Source organism: Hemicordylus capensis, chromosome 7 (assembly GCF_027244095.1).
Source record: "Hemicordylus capensis ecotype Gifberg chromosome 7, rHemCap1.1.pri, whole genome shotgun sequence".
Taxonomy (NCBI): domain Eukaryota; kingdom Metazoa; phylum Chordata; class Lepidosauria; order Squamata; family Cordylidae; genus Hemicordylus; species Hemicordylus capensis.
The window spans coordinates 31,693,133-31,713,016 of record NC_069663.1 but is presented as its reverse complement, the minus strand read 5'-3'; the positions used below and the strand labels follow the sequence as shown (position 1 = coordinate 31,713,016).

General features: G+C 51.2%; 1 protein-coding gene across 2 annotated transcripts; it reads left to right on the top strand.

Annotated features, from left to right (window-relative positions):
• The first annotated feature begins 656 nt into the window (after positions 1 to 656).
• Positions 657 to 10,973, top strand: RRAGC (Ras related GTP binding C). 2 transcript variants are annotated; one of them, XM_053267155.1, is made up of 8 exons: positions 657 to 1,072; positions 1,348 to 1,551; positions 2,107 to 2,306; positions 3,496 to 3,610; positions 5,971 to 6,113; positions 6,546 to 6,671; positions 8,069 to 8,217; positions 9,556 to 10,973. In XM_053267155.1, the coding sequence occupies exons 1-8, from the start codon at positions 698 to 700 to the stop codon at positions 9,705 to 9,707; spliced, it is 1,464 nt and encodes a 487-aa protein (XP_053123130.1). In that variant the 5' UTR covers positions 657 to 697; the 3' UTR covers positions 9,708 to 10,973. The 2 variants fall into 2 exon arrangements, with proteins under 2 accessions (XP_053123130.1, XP_053123131.1); XM_053267156.1 differs by lacking the exon at positions 6,546 to 6,671 and having other exon boundaries at positions 659 to 1,072.
• The last annotated feature ends 8,911 nt before the right edge of the window (positions 10,974 to 19,884 follow it).

Below are 19,884 nucleotides of genomic sequence, written 5' to 3'. Positions count from 1 at the left end.
CTGAGAGAGATTCTTGCCTGCAACCTTGGAGAAGCCGCTGCCAGTCTGTGTAGACAATACTGAGCTAGATGGACCAAGTGTCTGACTCAGTATATGGCAGCTGCCTATGTAAGTTGACGTGTTTGCCATCTTGCATGGGGTAGATGACATCATTACAAACGATGCCGTTGAGGTCTCCCTACAACTGTAGCCAATTTGGTTCAGATTGGTACAGGCAATGCGAAATTGCGGGGTGGGGGGCACAGACAGGCGGGTGATCTTATAAGCCTCTTGCAAAGTAGGCTAAAAAAGAAACAAAATAGCACCTTTTATACTAACGGAGGGCCATTCAACGAGGCAAACCTCCTGTCTGCTTTCTCCCTGCTCGTCGTCTTCAGAAGGCAGCTCTTCTTAACAAGGGGCCTCTGTCTCTCGACAATGGGTGTGTCACTCTAGTGCTCTCTCCGACACAGGCAGCTGACAGCGCGCTCAGGGCAGGCCAGAGTCTCAGCCTCTTCCTTCACGCCAGTCACGTGTGGGGGCTGTCATGTGATGAGGACCTTACCCCTCCCTCTCTCTCTCTTTCTCTCCCCCCCACACAGACGCACACTCTAGCCAGCCAATGGGGGCGCTCGCTGCTGGGGCCGGCCAATGGGCGCGCGCCGTCGGCGCCTGGATGGGGCGGTGCCGCGCAGAGGCGGCTGGGCCGCAGTCCAAGATGGCGGCGCTGCAGTTTGGGGGCGCGGGTGGCGGAGTCGAGGAAGCGGCCCTGAGCGGCGGCGGGGGCGCTGGCAGCGGCAGCAGCTTCGGGGTGGCGGGGGCGGCCGAGGCCTTCCCCAAGGACTTTGGCTACGGCGCTGACGAGGACGGAGAAGACGAGGACGACGACGCCGAGGACGAGGAGGACCCCCGCCGGCGCCACCTCCACCGCGGGGCTGAGCTGGGCGGAGGGGGAGGCGGCGGGAGCGGGGGCCCCGGAGGCGGGAGCGGAGGCGGCGGCGTCGGGCTGGGCTCCGGGGGCGGCGACTCCTCCAAGCAGCCCCGCATCCTGCTTATGGGCCTGCGGCGCAGCGGGAAATCCTCCATCCAGAAGGTGCGTGCCCAGGCAGGGAGGCAGGGGCCCAGCCCTCTCCCCGCCACCCCCCTGCTCGCCTCGAGAGGGCCCCGGCTAGAGGCTGCACCCTGTGGCCGGGCCTGGGGTTCAGCCCGCCTGCTTGCCTGCCTGCCTGCCTACCTACCGGCGGAGCCGCCCCAGGGGTTGGGGGAGTGGGGGGAGAGGCTTTCTCGCTGCTGCCCCACAGCCGCGGGGTGAGGCAAGAAGGGCTGTGGGGATTCGCCTCAGGCTGGTCTGCTTTGTCTCGCCTGCAGGTCGTGTTTCACAAAATGTCTCCCAATGAAACCTTGTTTCTGGAGAGTACCAACAAGATCTACAAGGATGACATCTCAAACAGCTCTTTTGTCAACTTCCAAATATGGGACTTCCCGGGCCAAATGGATTTTTTTGATCCAACATTTGATTATGAGATGATCTTCAGGGGAACCGGAGCCCTGATCTACGTGATTGATGCTCAGGTCATTATGAGGAACAGAGCTTTTGGGGGTGGGGGTCAGTAGGGCTCATGGGTGGGGGGAAGATATGGAGCTATTTTGGAATAGTGAAACAATTTTCTTTTGTTATGATACAGGTAAACATACATACCTTTAAATGTTTTAGTAGTCCTAATCTTGTCTGTTTTTTTAACAGACCCCTATAACCCAAATGTTCAGTGTACAGTACAACCTCTTACCTTTGTTATGTTGCTTACTAGTAGTGCTCAGAAGCCTGTTTTGTGAAAATTGTCATATCAGATTGATTTACCTCTTGTGCAAACAAATAACATTCTTAGTGGTGTGCTTTGTGGCTAAGTATAATGTATTTTATAATGATATATATGAACAGGTTTTAGGGCAAGACTTAAATAGAAACATTCTGCTTCTATTTTATCGGAGCCTCTTAACATTGGATATTCGTTTCTTCTATAGTAACTTTGGTTCATAATATCTTCCGCTTGCTCTTATGTGTGTTGTCAATGTAAAGGCAGTAAGTTGCCTGATAACTGAAGAATGTATATTAAACTTGATTGACAGGATGACTACATGGAAGCTTTGACAAGGCTCCATATTACAGTTTCAAAAGCATACAAAATCAATCCAGAAATGAACTTTGAAGTTTTTATTCATAAAGTTGATGGCTTATCAGATGACCATAAAATAGAAACTCAAAGGGATATTCATCAGAGAGCCAATGATGACCTTGGTGATGCTGGGTTAGAAAAGCTTCATCTTAGGTAAGTGAAATTCCTTTGGTTGCTTTGCTGTATGTGGCATGCTACTGCTTCTGAGTAGAGAGTATTGTTCTAGACCAGAGTCTAGGGAAGGTGACCTTTCTGAGGCTTCCTTAACATCAGGATTGTCACCCAGATAAAGAAATACCATGTGATCAATCCATGTGATTAACCTGCATACGAATGAATAGTTCTAAGTAGAAAGTCCTTGTTTACATCTAGATAGTGTGTGGGCATTGTCTCAAGAGAGCGTTCCCTGCTTTATGCAGAAAGAGAGGCCTGTCTCTTATATTTAAAATATTGTATTTAAAATATATTGTCCAGTTAATTGGGGCCACATCTTAACACTTGATCAAATTATCTGATTAATCAGTGGAGTGTTGCAACTTTTGTTAATGCAAAGAGCTTATCTGGAACAAAAGGGGCTGTTGTTGAGGTGGTTGTTGATGAGTGCTCCTTTATGCATGGTGTGTTCTTTGGGTAACCATCTTGCTTGTGTTTTGGGCTGAAGCTGTAGTTATTTCTCTTTTTTACTGCTTAATATTTGGTGGTGGAGGTTGTGAGTTAAAGTATTTGTCTTACCTTTTTGACAAGGCAGCTTACAACCACATGAAACAACAACATAAAACAAAGGCAATAAAACCAAAAATTCTAAAAGACAAGAGGCAGAACACAGCATCCACTAAAATGACACAAAGGTTAATACAGATTAAATGGTTCCTTAAAAAGAGGGGCTTTCACACTGATAGAAGAAGGGGATGGTAGGTGCAAGGTGAGGCTCCGTAAGGGCTTGATACGGAGCCCCGTATCCTGGGCACTGCTAAGGAGCAAACATCCTCTGACAAAAGTGGAGTGTACATGTGGGCCTCCCCAGATGACCAACCGCAGATTCCTTTGGGGAGAGCCAATGCGGCTCTCGGGTGGGGTGGGAGAGAGAGGAGCAATCTGGATGGCTGCCTGGAAGCAGAGGCAGCTGTGCCTCCTCTGGCTTCTCTCTGGCTTGTTAGTATAAAATGCTACTAAGAATAACTTAATTTTAAAAAGTTGTATAATAGTTCCTGTGTGGCTGAGGTTTCTGTTTGGCCAAAGCAATAAATTCAAGTTGGAATAACTTACGCACTTGAAAAAATCCCTTGTACATTTTATTGAAAAGTAGTATACAGATATTTTAAACAAATATTTTGCTTTGTAGCTTTTATTTGACTAGCATCTACGATCATTCAATATTTGAAGCCTTCAGTAAGGTGGTACAGAAGCTCATTCCACAGTTGCCGACTTTGGAAAACCTGCTAAACATCTTTATATCAGTGAGTAGCAGTTCATTATTTGCAGTCTCAGGATTTCCAATGAGGTCATGCTTTTGTAGGGTCTCAGTTTTGAAGATTGTGAATGACATGCATTCCCAGTCATTTGCTACACATCTTGGTGACACACTTGCTGAGCAAATGACGTATGTGGTTGGAATCTCGAAGTGCAGAGTGTTTGCTTCTAAAGCAACTGCATTGCCCTGCTTGTGATTTTAAAAAGGGGTGTATGGAAGTAATCTCCCCCCACTCCTGAGGCTGCTTAGGAGCAGGAGAAAACATGTTTCTGGCAGAACAGATTGACATTGCAAAGCAGTTTGACATCTAAAGGCTGTTTCCCTATTGGAATGGATAGTAATGCTTTGTGGTTAGCTGAAATGGGCAAGCTAGCCGGCTGGATACATATGCCAGAAGAAGAAAACAACGGAGGTGGATTAATGAATAGATGGAAACCTTTTCTTCTGTGCAGGGGAGCTTTTGTTAAATACCCTTTATAGAAATGAACATTTCTTTGGTAATGTTGGGGCATGGTTATATAAGAAGTCTTTTGGGGTGTGTATAATAAAAATATAATTTAACTTTAAACAAAAGGGTGAGTGTTCAGAAGTGTTGTAATGAGGGTGGTGGGTCACTTTAAAGGATGACACAGGCACGATGAGGCATGTGCACGGAACTGGCTCCCTTCGAGCTGATGGTGGGGCAGAGGTGACTTTAAGGATGGGGGAGGGTGTGCTCCCCCCTTGCCACACTTCCCCCTCTGGGGCTCTGTGTATAAATAGTTTGGTGGGGCAGCAGCATACCTCCTTGCCGCCCCATTGTTTTCCTGACTGGAAGTGCTCTGTGCGCACTCGCCTGTGATGCGCGCACAGCACTTCCGGTCACTTCCAGTCAGGAAAGCAATGGGGCGTCAAGGAGGTACGCTGCTGCCATCTGAACTATTTATGCACAGAGCAGCAGAGCGGGGAGTGCGGCAGGGGTGTGTGTGTGTGTGTGTATGCACCCTCCCCTGCCCTTAAAGCCACCCCGCCCCGTGTTCAAACATGGGGGTTCCGAACCTGTTTGGCGTACTAAGAAAAAAATGCCAAACAGGTTCGTGCACATCCTTAGCAGAAAGCGAAAGGCTGAATGGAGAAGGCTGGAGGAGGAATGAACCACGACTTGGTGTGTGGGTGGGGGCCGAGGTCAATTTTCAGCACATCAATTATTGGGTTAAAATTAATTATTAAGAATATTAAAGCAAGGAGCAGAGGGTTGGAGTAAGGCAGGAAGGTGAGGGGAAAGAGGGAGGAAGGATGGTGTCATTGGGTGTGGGACCAGCAAGCCAGGTGGTCTCAAGCAGCCAATTGTGGTGATCCACTGCTGCTTGCCAGCGGGACAGGCCAAGAGCTCGTCATGGTTCTTGCTGTCACTGCAAAGCATTCCTCCTTGTGTGCCAACACAGTCGTCCTCATGGGCCAGATCTTGCCCCCGGGCCTTATGTTATACAAGCCTGGTCTAGTTTCTAAATGAACTCTTGCATCTTTCAGTCTAGGTGGGTAGATTTAACTTGACACAACTTAAATTGTGTGTGTATAAATAAAAATAAAAGACGGAGCTGAATCAAGACTCCCGTTTGTGTTTCGTGCTCTTTGAACAAAAGTGTCTATTTATTGATGGACAAGTAAGAGTCTTTATACAAATGTTATGCTTGAACTGTATATAAAGTTCAACTCCTCTTTATCCATCCTACATACAAGGTATTGAAGGCACGTAACATAAAGCCAGTTTATAGTAGGATATGCGTGAATTGGTTCGGAGGCCCTTTTGCGGGCCTGGCTGGCTTGAGGGTTTGATGGCAGGGTGTGTGTGGCTTTAAGGGCAGGGAGGATGCACTCCCCCCCCGCCATGTTTCCCCTGTTGGCGCACAATTCCTTGAAAGCCTGCCGGGGCATATCTCCCTGCTGCCCCATTCTGACGCTGTCTGGAAGTAACCAGCAGTAATAGCTGCAACTGCACACGTTGGAACCCAGCCACATTTCAGTGGTTTCAAATACCTGCTTAAAACATGTAACGAAGCAGATTCTTCTTGTTCGCTAAGATCCAATGGGGAACACGAATGATTATTTAAGAGCGGACACAATGCACATCTGATGTACAGGTGAGGCTTTCTGAGTCCCTGTGAATAGCTTAAGTACCGTTGCACTCAAGACAGGGTTGCTTGCTTTGGTGTAAGCCCCAGTTTTCAGGTTAATGGTGAAAGGCTGCTGTCTTGTCTCTGTAAAAGGGTTAGACTGTAACTCTTTGCTACTTCTAATTTGGTTGAAAGCATGGGTGAGATCTGACAGTTTACAGTTGTAAATCGGCATTCCTCCTTTTTCCTGAAGAATTCAGGGATTGAGAAGGCTTTCCTCTTTGATGTTGTCAGCAAGATCTACATCGCAACAGACAGTTCCCCCGTCGACATGCAGTCTTATGAGCTCTGCTGTGACATGATTGACGTTGTCATTGATGTGTCTTGTATATATGGGTAAGTGTCGTGCCCTGCTTTTGAGCCATACGAGAGAGAGAAGTCTAGAAATGTGGTGCATTTCTGGGATGTTGTTGAGAATGTGTTCTAGGTTGTGGAGCCTTCAGTTCAAGGGCTCATGGTGTGAGTTCTGCTTGGCTTGATCGAGCCCAATGGCCCTGGTGCAGCTTGGCCCAGAGACCTCTGGGACAAGCCCCTTAATTACATGCCCAGCCTCTCCCCGTCCTGCAAAATGAAGATTGCTGCCGCTGGAGAGCTCTGCTCTCAGGAGGGGCAAGCGAGAGCCACAGCAAGCCGTGCCAGCAGAGACCTGCAGGCTTGCAGCACCATCCCTCTGCCCGGAGTGTGCTGAGCAGCTGTCTGGATGCACGGTGCCTCAGTGGAACTTGCCTTCCTTTTGCATCAGTGTCTTGTCTTGACTTTGTCCTCAAGGTGGGCAATGCCGCTAGGGTCCTCCTCATCCGCACTCATCCCGCACACACCTCTTAGTGCGACTAGGATTGCTGATCGCTCTGCCTGTGCAGCGGAGGGCAGACGCTCCCTGAACAAACCTGGAAGGTAAGCTTGCGCCCTTCAGCCCATGCTGGAACCTGCCTACCGTAGTTCAGAGGCTGACGGAAGCCCTTGCTGCTGTCTGGACTGCTGCCTTGCAGTTGGCCTCAGAGTGGGGAAAGGGGCTCACCTTTCAGAAGGTGGTAACTGCATGCCTTGATTTGGGGCTGGAATCAGTAGCGGCTCATCCTAACAAGCTGGGGGAGGGGGTGGCGTCAAAGGAGGCAGCTTGGGTTGCTCTCTTTTCTCTCTCTCTCTCTCTCCTGCCCCACCTGAGAGTTAGGGATGTGCTCGGAACCAGTTTGGCGCTCCTTTTCTGGAGCGCCAAACCAGTTCGAAATGCTGCTGTTCAAGCTGGTTCGGAGGTGAGGGGTGGTTGCCTTGAGGCACAGGGAGGGTGTCCTTACCTCCCCGCTGTGTTTCTTCCGCCAGTGCTGTGCTGGGCACTACACTGACCAGGGCGGCAAGAAGGTCCTCAGCTGCCCCACGTCAGTGGTTTTGGCAGCAGCGCTGGTGGGGAAAACATGGCGGAGCAGTTAAGGACACCCTCCCCGCATCTTAAAGCAACCCCCCCCCCCATTCCTGGGAGTGCACGGAACCGGTTCCATGCACATTCCTACTGAGAGCTGCACTGCCTGCCAGCTGGTCATTCTCCAGGTAGAGCTGCATAGTTAACCGTACAGTTCTACCTGATGAATGGCCAGCCTGCAGGCAGCGCAGCTCTCAGGTGGGGAAGGAGAGAGAGAGGAGCAATCCGAGCTGCCTCCTTTGGTTCACCCCACCCCACCCCGCCTTGTGAAGAAGATGAGCTGCTACTGGTATGTGCAGGTCAGCTCCTCCCCAGGCTTCTGGTCACCCTTCAAGTCACCATGCTGAAGGGCACCTCAGCTGATTTGGACAACTGTGCCGATGGTGACCGTTCACAAACAGAAGGGAAACGAAGGCTGCCTGAGAGAGTTGGTTACAGATCCAGCACCCAGCAGGACAGCCAGCCAGCCAGCCACTAATGCATCCCTTCATTCATAAGCAGACACAGAAACAAAACCTTGGCAGGAAGACCTGCTTCTGTCATGGCTGGCTTGCCTGCCTCCATCCAGGGGACACCACCAAAGGCTGGCAAATGGTTAGAGTATGGGGGGTGGGGGGGATTGCTGCTGGCGAAAAGTTGATAATGACGTTTGGGGGTGAAGAAAGTGGGGTGGGGTGGGGAGGACCCTTGTCGTGGTGCCTTGTATCTGGCCCACTCCTCAGATCAATTAACTAGCAGCTCCTTAACCCAGGCACTGGCTTTTTGCTAACTGGCTAAAGTCTCCATCTAGATTGCTATTTAACTGTGTAAAATGCTGTGTTGTAGCCCCAGAGGTTATTGAATGGTTCTTCCTTCTCTCTCTCTCTCTGCTTAGACTTAAGGAAGATGGAAGTGGGAGTGCTTATGATAAAGAGTCGATGGCAATTATCAAGCTCAATAACACAACCGTCCTCTATTTAAAAGAAGTGACCAAGTTTTTGGCACTGGTGTGTATTCTTAGGGAAGAAAGCTTTGAACGCAAAGGTAAGGACAGCGTTTGCATGCATGGCAGCAGATGCAGTGGTATTTTCCAAGTCCGTGCACTTGAGGGTCACAGTTTCCACAAGACCCCAGAAGTCTTGTAATTAGACTGAATGAAGATCTGCACTTGTCGGAGCTGCTCTCATCACTAGGAGTCTGGAAGAGCAGAATTCGAAAGCCCTCAAAGATGGGTGCACGAAACTCCTCTTTCTCTGCCTAGTGCCTTTTCTCACTGGTCTTCTGTCACCTTTCTACGGGGGGACACAGTGGGAGGGAAGGTGCCTCGGGGCGGAAGCCGAAGATCATGCCTGGAGTCGAGGTGTGGTGCAAGCCTGGGCAGCTTTGGCTCTTGCAGTAGGATAGTCGTCGGTTCTTCTCCATGTAATGGTGGGAAGAAGAGACGAGGAAGGCTGCACCTGTTGCAACAGGCTGAACCAAGAACAGCAAACCTGAGAAGGTGCTGAGCAGTGGTCCCTCTTAATTTTTTCCATCTCTGAGCAGAATGAGTTTTGTTCTGGGCAGCATTATCAAGGCAGTGTGTGTGCACTTATATTCAGAGTGGGGCCTTCCGATTCATCTTGAGTGGGATCTAAAATTAACTGAGTGGACATAAAAACACCTATGAATGCACGCCTTAGAGGGAACTGGTGCTAAGGAACCTATTTCTTGAAGCACTTTGGAAAAGCTTGTTATGCCTGACATGTTTCAAAACCAGTATAACTCCCCGTCAGGTAGTAGTTATTCCCCGTCTCTTGCATCCTTGAGGGAACACTTACAATTCCTTGTTGTCTTTTTGGCCTCCACAGTCTCTCCTGGCTCATCTAAGCCTGCGCTTGGTGCTCTCCAGGACAGGCCTCGGAGAATTCAGAGGGCTGGCACAGAACTCACAGATCATTCCAGCTGGTTTTGCCCAGCCTATAAGGCACTCATGTGGTCCCTGCACCAGTTGCTCCTATGCAGGAAGCGCAGCTGGATCTTGATTTGTCTTGAGAGCTTTCCTTGCCTGCTTCCAAACCCGCAGCAGCAAGAGTGTTGGCTTGCAGCATCTGGCAGACCTGAGTGTTGTGTGGTTGTTGGGCAACGGTGTTGGCCTAACCCTTTTTTGCTGCTGTAAATGGGTCTGGGTTGGACAGAGCGGAGTTGCCCTTGGCGTTTCTCTGGCTTATCTGAGGATGTGCACAGCAGTGTGTTTGCTGGGTTCTATCTGTCTTTGGAATCATTCCGAGGGAATCTGCTGCTCAATGCACACTTCCTCAGCCCCTTAGCAAGCCCTTAGCTGAGTTGGGCTTCCAGGTGGTCCTTCCCATCTCCATCTGTGGCTGTTCCTTTTGCTCTGCACAGGTTTAATAGACTACAATTTCCACTGCTTCCGCAAAGCCATCCATGAGGTCTTTGAAGTAGGCGTTTCCTCCCATCGATCCTGCAACCATCAAGCAAACATTCCTGGCCTAAAAGCAGTGACTCATAATGGCACCCCTAGAAACGTCGTCTAGAGGAGAACAAGACTCAGATGGCCGAGTGCTTGTCTGCCCCACCTTGGTATGTCTAGGGGCAGTAGAGAACTGGCTGTGTAAACTCGTGTGCATTCCGCAAGAGGAGACCGACCTTGCCTGGTGGAGCGGCAGCACGAGCGGGCCTGGCGAAGCCGACGTGTCCAAGTCGCCCTTGGAGACTGAGAGTGGCTGTTTCCATCTTCAAGTGGTAGCGCTTTTTGTCCACAGTACACCCACCACCTCCTCCTCCTGCACCTGGACATCTCCCTTGGAATGAAGAAAGGCATGGGGTTATTCCAAAGCTGAGCTGAAGCGACACTTTTACGTTTTTAAGCCTAGATAGTGTGGGTTCATTTGTGTTTCAGCAAAGTTGGTGACTTTACTGTAGAGGTTCAGAAACATAAATGTTGCCGTTTGCGGCTTCATTTAGCACCATCTCAAACATTCCATGTGATTCTTTAGTTGTCAGTTTCCACTAATATCTGAAAAAATGGTTCCATGTTGTGCGAGCTGAATGCTGTGCTGTGCCAGGCTTCCGGATGACCCATAAAGCAAAGGTTCCAAGAAGGGTGTGCTTCTGCTCTAACCTTTTTGTTTGAGAATATAATAAAGACAAGGTTTAGTAACCTTTATTTCTTTGCTCATAACTGCTTTACAATATGCTTGTCTTGGATTCTCAAACTTGTGACAACCCAATTAACGAGTTGCTGGTAAGAGTTCATCTACTTGTTGTTAAGGTAAAATGACCTAAATTTTGCTCAGTAATATCTCAGTTCTCAGTGTTCGGTTTTTGGAAGGCACAAGATGGCATTGAGATGAATTTTGTAAAATATGTGTGACTTTGGAAATCCTGGCTGCCCTGAACTTGACTTTGGTTGCCAGAATTTGCCGTCGCCCCTCAACCAGGCAAGGAAGATTCTTTTGCCCCAAGGCTAGCAAAGTGTGAAAGCCTGCCTGAATGCCTGGCACAATTCCCTAGGAGGAAAGGTTATGTCTTTGTTGTGTGAATCTCTTTTTTGTGGATTTTTGCGTGCATCAGTTTGCACAGGTTCCTCTTTCTCTGAAGAAGCAACACTTCTATATCCCGAAGCCTTCAGACCTGTGGCCTACCTGTGTGTCAGGGTGAAACTGCTGAAGGGTCAGCAACAGGCTGGCTAGTGCTGTCTGCAGCGGATGGTGTGCTTTGCAGGATATCTCCTTGAGGAAGGAGTGTCTTCATGTGACTGACGTCTCATTGGACTGCATTAATAAAATGCATTTATCCCAGCAGGTGTTTCTTGTCTGTGTGTGAACTGTTTAGGGGCCCTCAATGGGCTTCACTCTATTCCTGGCAGATGTTTTCATTCTGCTGCTGCCCTGCTTAAGCTGTGCCCCCTCCTCGCGTCCAGCATTGACATTCAGCCATCAGTACATGAGGGCTGCAAGTACCCTGAGCCAAAATGGGTGGCAGTTGGCCACATGTGGGCTGGCATACAGGATGCTTTGTGGGCCTAACTGTGGGCAACTTAAAACGTTCCACTTCTGTAAAAAGCTCGACTTGCTTTTGGACTGTTCTCCAGAGCTGCAGAGCAGGACACCCAGTCTTTATTCAAAGCACTTCGCAGAGGCTGGGGCCAGCTGTCAGGGCAGAGTGACTGGGGAGGCCTGCGCCTGCCTCCTGAGCAGGCAAGCCTTTTGCAGCTGCTGCTGGACCATCGGAGCCCCATATTCCAAAGGGGTTCAGTGCTCCATTGCCTTTGCCCCTCAGCAACTGGCATTGAGAGGTTATACTGCCTCTGAACATGGAAGTTCCATTTGGCTGTTGGTAGGCCTCTTAATCATTTTTCTAATCCTTTTTGTTCTTGTGCAAATTCCAGCTACGTTGTGTTTCCTTCCAAAGCAGATCTTTGTGTTTTACTAAGTGAGGCAGAAGGGAGGAGAGCTGGTCTTGTGGTAGCATGCATAAATTATTCCCTTTTAATAAGCAGGATCCACCCTGGTTTGTATTTGAATGGGAGACCACATGTGTGAGCATGGTAAGATATTTCCCTGAGGGGATAGGGCCGCTCTGGGAAGAGCACCTGCCTGCTTGCCTGCAGACGGTTCCAAGTCTCCTCCCTGGCACCATCTGACAGAGACTCCTGCCTGCAACCTTGGAGAAGCCGCTGCCAGTCTGGGTAGACAGTCCTGAGCTGAATGGACCCCTGGTCTGACTCTGTATTAGGCAGCGTCCTATGTTCCTAAACATATCACTAATGGTATCTTATCATTACGATTGTGATATAAATAAATAAATAAATAAATAAAATAAGCATTTGCTGTAATAAATGGCCCTGGTTTGTCTTATAAAAACATAACCCCAAACACCCTACCCTGGAACCTCTCCGTGCTTGGCAGTCCTCAAAGGTTCTCTGCAGTTCCTGCTGGCTCCGCTCTTAGATGACTTTCAGGGATATTTTGCAAATCCTTAGAGGAAGATTGTCGGCTCCACCGCTCAAGGAGAGCTCCTGCGAAGAAGGCCGGTCGTGGCTCCAAGGCCGCTCCAGGGGCTGGAGGCAACCCAGGCCTGCTTGTGAGCTCCCTGGGATGCCTGGAACTCGGCGTGCCCTTGGGCGCTCTTGGCCTGCCAGGAGTGATGTCCTGCAAACCTACAGACCTACAGTATGGCAAAGCACGTCTATCCCGGCCTTCCGAGACGCTCAGGAGGGCTGCCATGGTTCTTTCTCTCCCCCCCCCCGTCCCTTAACTTCAAACCACTTGTGAGGTGAGTCAGGTGGGGAGAGAGTGCTTGGCCCAAGGCAGAGGGGGTGGGCCGGGGATGCGCCAGCGGAGGCACAGCTGCCTCTGCTTCCCAGAGCTTGCTTTGCTCCTCCCTCTCTTCTCCCACGCTGCTTGCAGGCTGGCCGTGAACCAAATGGCCGTCCTGCAGGCAGCGTGGCTGTCCTTAAAGCTGGGGGTGGGAGAGAGAAGCAAACAGTTTGGGAAGGAGAGGCAGCTCTTGCTGCTCTGGTGCCCCCCCCCCCCCGCCAGCGTGCGTTAGGACAAGCCGCTCCTGGCCCCAGGTCAGCTTTATGGCCAAGTGGGGGGTTGAGCTTGGCTGCAAGGCCAGTGCTATAGCCCGTGCGGCTGGGCCTTGCTGTACCCCTTCCGGACGGGGAGTGGGTGGGCAGGTGTGTGTGTGTGTGTGTGTGAGCTCTATTCTCCTCGCTAATCACTTGCTCCCGCTGACCCCTTTCCCTAGGGGTGCCTGTCTCCACACACTTGTGAGCAGGAGAGGAGCTCAGCCTGGGGCCATGCAGTGGCTGCTTTGGGGTAAGATTCTGTGGACGGAGAGAGGGATCATTTCGGCAGGAAGGAAGAGCCACTCGGATGGGCTTTTTGCAAGCTCTTCCTGCTTTCGCCGTCCCTGTGTCCGGGTCAGCTAGTGGGGAATTGGGGTCACGGCCCTCTCTGGCAGGCGCCGTTCTGTTGGCGACCCACAGCTGCACCAAGTACTTTGGGTGGGGGAGGGAGGGCGTGTTGTGGCTCCTGGGTCTCTCGGGGTGGGGGCTCAAGCTTTAGCTCCTGATCCGATGAAGCTGGCTCGGCTGGCGCCTTCATCGTGGGAGCCGGGCTGCTGGCTGGCTTGTGTGAACGAGGGAGTCCCTTTGCTTGACTCTGAGAGCGAGCAGCCTTTAACCCAGCTTCACCTGGCTGCGGCCCTCAGAGCTGGGCACCCCCGTCGGGCTCTTTGCACATGGCGCTGCCTTAGCCCAAGTCAGACTTGGGCAAGACCGCTGCGGTCTACAAAGCCCAGTAGCCACTCTCCAGGGTTTCAGACCCAGAGGAGTCGTCTCCACGGCTGTGCCGACTTGTATACTGTGTTTCGACAGCATTTTCGAAGTGTGTTACGTAGGAGAATAAATTAGAAAATGCAGACAGTGGTCCCCTGTCCCCAAAGGGCTCACCAGGTAGACACCAGCTGCTGCCCCTGGCTGGAAGGAGGAGGCCTTGCTGGGCCTGGAGGTGCCAGGGATAGAGCCTGGGCCTTCTGCAGGCAAAGTGGGGGCTTCTCTCCCTGGGACCTGACCGGCACATTTTAAAAGTGTCTCAGGCGGGGAGACGATTGCCTGCTAGTTGTGGCTCAGTCACAAGGGGGCAGTGCTGCTCCACAAATGCCCCAGTCTGGAGAAACCTTGAGCCAGCCTCTTCTGAGCCTGCCAGCAGCCGAACTAGCCATGGCTGGCCTCCGCTGGCTGCTTTCAGAGGAATCCTTCGGCCAGCTGCAAGTGCCCCACCGCGTGTGAGGATTCTCCAGGAGGCTCCCCTTTCTGCTCTGACTCTTCTCGGGTGGGCCCCCCTTGCCCATGCTCTGCTGCATGTGGAGAGGAGTAGCTGTGGTGGCCATGATAGCCCACCTGCCTCTTGTCATTGTCTGCACATGGGAAGCTGCCTCCTCCTACTGAGTCAGACCCTTGGTCCACCTAGCTCAGTATTGTCTACCCAGACTGGCAGTGGCTTCTCCCAGGTTGCAGGCAGGAGTCTCTCTCCCAGCCCTATCTCGTTGGAGATGCTGCCAGGGAGGGAACTGGGAACCTTCTGGAGACAAGCATGCAGATACTCTTCTTCTTCCCAGAGTGGCCCCGTCCCCTAAGGGGAATATCTTTCAGTGCTCACACTTGTGGTTTCCCATTCAAATGCAAGCCAGGGCAGACCCCAATATGCAAAGGGGACAATTTGTGCTTGCTACCACCAGACCAGATCTTCTCCTCTTGGTTTAAAGGGCAGAAGAGAAGCTGGAAGGGGCTGCAAGTTGAGCCACTCCTCAGAGCCGGAGGGGTGGGAGTGGTGTTAAGAGGTGGGTTCATTGCTGCTTCCTTCCCCAGGGGTTGTAGATGCAGATGCTCATGGCTTGGACCTCTGCCACCCACCCCTGTAATTCTGGGTTTCATCCGGATTTTAAGCATCTCACCCAGATTCACCCGTATTGTTGCTTTCATGTGTGTGTGGTTTTTTTTTTTTTAAAAAAAGCAAGGCTCCAGCCCTTGTAGAAGTGGAGTTATAAAGCAAAACGTTCAGCCACTCTTCTGCTCAAAAACTATTTTCAAGCCAATTGACATAATATGCAAATTAGGCACCCGGATTTGGAAAGCCAGGATAGGGCAACGCTCCCTCTAAGGCATAAAGCAAGCTAAAGCGGTTTGAAAGGAACGTTGAAAGGAACCTTTGGGTAGCTCAGCAGTAGTGCATTTTGACATGCAAAAGATTCCCGGCCCTGACATTGTCTCCAGGTCCGGTTGCAATTGCCTGGGACCTTGGAGAGTCCCTGCCAGTTGGTGCTGACAACACTGCCCTAGCTAGAGCAATGGCCGGGCTGGCTGGTCTCTGCGTTCCCCATTCTGGGCAGCATCTCCAGAGAAGGCCGGGAAAGGGTCTCTCTGGAAGCCTGGAGAGCTGTTGCTAGTCAAGGTGGACAGTACTAGCCACGGCTCATCCCAAAAAGCCAGAGGGGTGCCAAAGGATGTGCAGCTGCCTCCTCGGCCTCCTGGTTGCTCCTTTCTCTCCTGCCCCGCCCGAGAGCCGTGCTGCCTGCAGCCTGGCCATTCATCAGGTAGAGCGGCACACTGAATTGCGCCTCTCTGCCGGATGAATGGCTGGCCTATAGGCAGGGTGGGGGGGAGAGGAGCAACCTGAGCTGCCTCCTTTGGCAGACTTTCTCAGACTTGGCTCCGTTCAGCACTGATAAAGGATCCGGCACGGTTCAGGTGGCCCAACCGGCTTGTGCAGCTAGCAACAGCTCAGGCCTGCCCCTGCGCTTTGGATCTCCTCCTGCCAGCCGCTGGCCCTGCTCTGGAGGTGGTGCTGCCCGGCAGATGCGGAGGTCTTGCCTGCCTGGGTCGTCCTGGCATGGGAGGGAGTCTGCTTTGGTGGCCCCAGCAAGTGTGTGCAGCCCCTCCGCATGAAGCCTGCTCTGCCCAGCTGGCATTGTGCCAGCAGCAGTTAGTTAAGACGCACTTTTTACACATCCCAGTTTCATCATTTCACAGAAGAACAGATCGATATTTCTCAAGTTAATAGTTTTGTTTAAAGCCCTGCTGTGAAATGCAATAATGCCGCTTCTGTTGGCTTGGAAGGATGGCGATGTTAATGCCCTGGTTGTGTGTCAGTGGAGGGCAAATTATCCTTCCAGTCCTAGTCATGAGTCATCCTGTCATTACGTGTTAGGCACTTACTGTACCTCCACTACAATGCAATTTAGGTCCAATAAAAATTGTGACAGCGTTTTTATCCACTTCATTAAGCTACTAATTTCTTGTAAAAAATGTACATTAATCTTTTTATAGCTTCATGCAGAGTGGCATATTTTGAGTCCATAACATTGATTAGGTCCTGCCTGAGAATAATTGTCATAGTACTTTTAAAAATGTAAATAAAGTTACTATAATTTAATTTTCCAGTATAGTTATGACAGTATTGATCTTGGAAGGAAAATATCAGCTCCATTAACAAGCCAAACGAATGAATTACCACAAAATGTTAAGGAATACAGCACAGTAGGAAAGCCTTCCTTAGAGGTGCATTTGAATTACGGCTGGAGATTTCTCCAGCACAGGACATGGTGTTGCTTTGCGCTACGATTATATACTATAAACACAATCAATTGTCAATCAAACCCAGAGAGAAAATGCACTCGGAAAATAGCACCCGCTGGATCATGCAATGATTCTGTTTGAGGAAGTGAGGCCCCCCCTCCGCCCCGATGCAGCAATGACAGCAAATTGGGGTGGGGTGGGGGAGACCATCAGGGGATGAGCAGCATATAGGAGATGGAATCAAAAGGAGGGGTGTAGAAATGCTGACCTTTAGCCTCACCCAGCCAATCAGTCAGAGAACTACAGCCACAACACTGGCTATTAAGAAACAGGTAATGTCCAATGACATTTGGCCCTACCACTGACACAGATCCGGTTGGCAGGGTCTAGAGATGGGGCCATTTCGGCTGTGGCCCCTGAGATTTGGAAAGCCCTCCCGGAAGAGCTTCGCCACGCTCCCTTCCTCAGTGTTTGTTTTTTAAAAAACCTATTAAAGATACATCTTTAAAAAGAGGCTTATTAATGTTCTGTCTGCAGCTTATATCTGGTAGGTTTTTTAGTTTGCGGTTTTTAGCTTTTTATTAATAACTTTTAATTTGAACCTTTTAAAAATGTGATTTTAAATGTGGTTTTAGCATGGTCTTTTAACCAATGATTTTAATCTTTTACTTTATCTTGTATCTGTTTTATTAATGTTGTGAGCCGTCCGGAGCAGCAGTGTATTGGAGGGGCTGGGAATATATATTTTAAATAAACAAATACATGTAGAGCATCCTGTTACTCTCATTCTCCTGCTCTGCTGCACCTGTGTATTTGGGGACGTTTCCTCTCTCTGAGTGGCTCAGCCCTTCAGAATGTCTTTCTTGCCTCCCCTGCCCATGAAAGGAGTCAGAATCCTGATCTGCTGCTTGATATTGAAATGCATTGACAAAGTAATCTTGCCACCAATGGCACGTTTCTTGTGGGCACCTGTACAGCACCCATCCTGTGCCTCCCCAGCAGCCAGATCAGCTGTGGCATGCGGAACCGTTTCCTCCAGCCCAGATTGCAAGCAGGTCCCTGAAGTGGCTGGGGTTAGGTTTGGCTTTAAACTAAGGCCGTGTTCACATGTAACACAGAACTGCGGGTCCAGTGGACCTGCGTTTCTCCCCCCACCCGCCAGTTCTCCTGGCTGTGTTCAGATCTACGGCAGTCTTGCTGCAGAGAGGTGGGGGAGCTGGCGGTGCGGGATTCCTTCTTTCATGAAGGACAGCCCGCACAGCCAATAGGAGCCAGAGCAAGGGAGGCGTTTCCTCCTTCAACTCCTTCATACTAAAGTTGCCGAATGGAGTTAGGGAAGGGAAACGAATGGAGTTAGGGGAGGTCCATTTTCTTCTGTAATGCCATTTCCCTGGATTCAGACATTTGGCTAGTGAAACCAGAGGTGAACAAGCCTCTGGTTTCATATTTCACCTGAACCTGGCCTAAATGGATAGAAGAAGCTAAACTTGAGCCTAAGGAAAAGGAGTTTATGGAGAGAAGAAAAAGAAGCGTTTTGATCATGAAAAGGAGGCCAGTGCAAGACCTGTGCTGGCTGCAGGCTGGGGATTCTTCAGGTGCAGCTGTGCAGGCTAAGCCCTCACTGCTCTGTCTGATGGGTGGCCAGCCTGCAGGCTGCGTGGGTCTCCTTAACAGGGGCTGGGCAGGATGAGGAAATGGGTGCAATTGGGCTGTCAGGAACCAGAGGCAGCTGTGCCTCCTTTGGCAGCCCCCCTCCCGGCTCATTAGGAAAAGCCTCTGCTAGCACTGGCACACGTCGCCCCCGCAGCCACTTCCAAGAGAACTGGGTTGCATCTCCGGGAACCCACTCTGGGTGATTGTGTGCAGGAAGCTGACTTGTGCAGCTTGGCCCTCTAGGGGGCAGGATTGTTCTCCTCTCCTGGTGCAGGGGGCAGCCAACGTAGAATCCCTCCGAGGGCCACGCGTGCATTTCTCTTAACCCCAAAGAGCCGCACTGCTGTGTGGATCATGGGGATGCGTTTGTGCCACATATTTCACCCTGGCTTTTCTTTTAAGTCTCTCCTCTGTATCCCAGAACATGCATGCTGCTTTGGCTTCTCTACCGCAGGCCTCTCAGCACCCCCTCCTTTTAGCCCTCTCTTGCCACGGAACCTCCCTCTTCCCCTCTCCGTCCCAACGGGCACGAGGCAGTCAGCCTTTGCAGAGCTGGGCCACTAACTGGGCAAAGAGACATCTCCGAAAGAGGTGGCACTCTGTGGCAGGGGGGAGAGCAGCCCTCCCTCTTCATCCCACGAAGGTGCCTCTCCCTGGGGCTGTTGCTGCTGGCTTCTCCTTGGAGGGCCAGCCCTTTTGAGACAGGCAACCAACTTCAGGCCAGGCATCCCCCCAGCTCACTGGGCAAAGAGACACCGTTGCAAGTGGGGGCATTTCTCTGGTCTGTCAGGGGAGAGCAGCGGTCCCAATTCACGCCAGCCAAGTGTTAATCCAGTGGCGGCTGCGGCTCACGTCCCCCTTGCGTTTCTTTGCAGAGTGCGAGCCCCTTTGGCCCAAGAAACCATCCCTTGGCTCCAAACTAAACTGCTTTGCGATTCCATTTTTTTGGACTGAAAAATGGTATACAACAGTTGTCTGTATATGGCTCTCCTCCTCCATTTCTGTTTCTTTGGCTTGGTTTATCTGCTTCTCTCAGTCCCACCTTTCTCTTCGAGACTTCAACTCCCCACCACAAAAGACAAAACGACCCAGCATGCTTGGCCTGCAGAAAGTTCCAAGTCCCCTCCCTGGCAGCATCTTCTAGGTAGGGCTGGGAGAGATTCCTGCCTGCAGCCTTGGAGAAGCCGCTTCCAGTCAGTGTAGACAATACTGAACTAGGTGGACCAAGGGTCTGACTCAGTATAGGGCAGCTCCCTATGTTCCTATCTTAAATGGGGCTCTGACAAGTCCTAGTTGTGTGCCCTAATTAACCAGCTGAAGACCAGTCTGGGGCCTCTCTCTCTGCACTGGGCCCCAGCATCCTCTTCTTCCCCCCACCCCCCAGATCTCTCTGCACCCCATCTCTTTCACCAGCCCCATTTTGGGGCCCCATGTCTGTCTCCCTCCTCCACAGGGTCCTCCGTAGCTTCAGAGGTACTCAGTGCAGTGCGTGCCCATTTCTCTCAGCTGCTGCATGGTTTGCTTGCCTCTGGAAGGGGATCTCCGATGCAGGCAAATCCTACAGAGATGGACAGAAAGGGGCAACCACCCCACTAAGTGCCTCTGAAGCTAGGCAGGCAGGCAGCCTGTAATGGCTCATGCTAACAAGCCAGGGGATGCCCAAGGAGGCAGCTTGGGTTGCTCCTCTCTCCCCCACCCCATCCAAGAGCTGCACTGCCTGCAGGCTGGCCATTCATCAGGTAGAGCTGTGCACAGCTCTGCTTTTCGAATGGCCAGCCTGCAGGCAGCACAGCTCTTGGGCAGGGCAGGAGAAAGCGAGAGGAGCACCCCAAACGGCCTCCTTGGGTGCCCCCTTGCTCATTAGCACAGGCTGCAACTGCGGGCAATATTTGCCCATTCGGGCCTCTGGTGGTTGAAGACATTTCCGGGGGAGGGCCTCCCACCAGAGGGGCCTGGGGCTCCTCCGAGGGGCA

What these genes read in the sequence shown, in the direction of transcription:
- RRAGC (XM_053267155.1), top strand. Translation starts at nt 698, where the DNA reads ATGGCGGCGCTGCAGTTTGGGGGCGCGGGTGGCGGAGTCGAGGAAGCG. An exon ending in GGAAATCCTCCATCCAGAAG is followed by an intron (nt 1,073 to 1,347) that starts GTGCGTGCCCAG and finishes TCTCGCCTGCAG; the next exon opens with GTCGTGTTTCACAAAATGTC. An exon ending in TCTACGTGATTGATGCTCAG is followed by an intron (nt 1,552 to 2,106) that starts GTCATTATGAGG and finishes CTTGATTGACAG; the next exon opens with GATGACTACATGGAAGCTTT.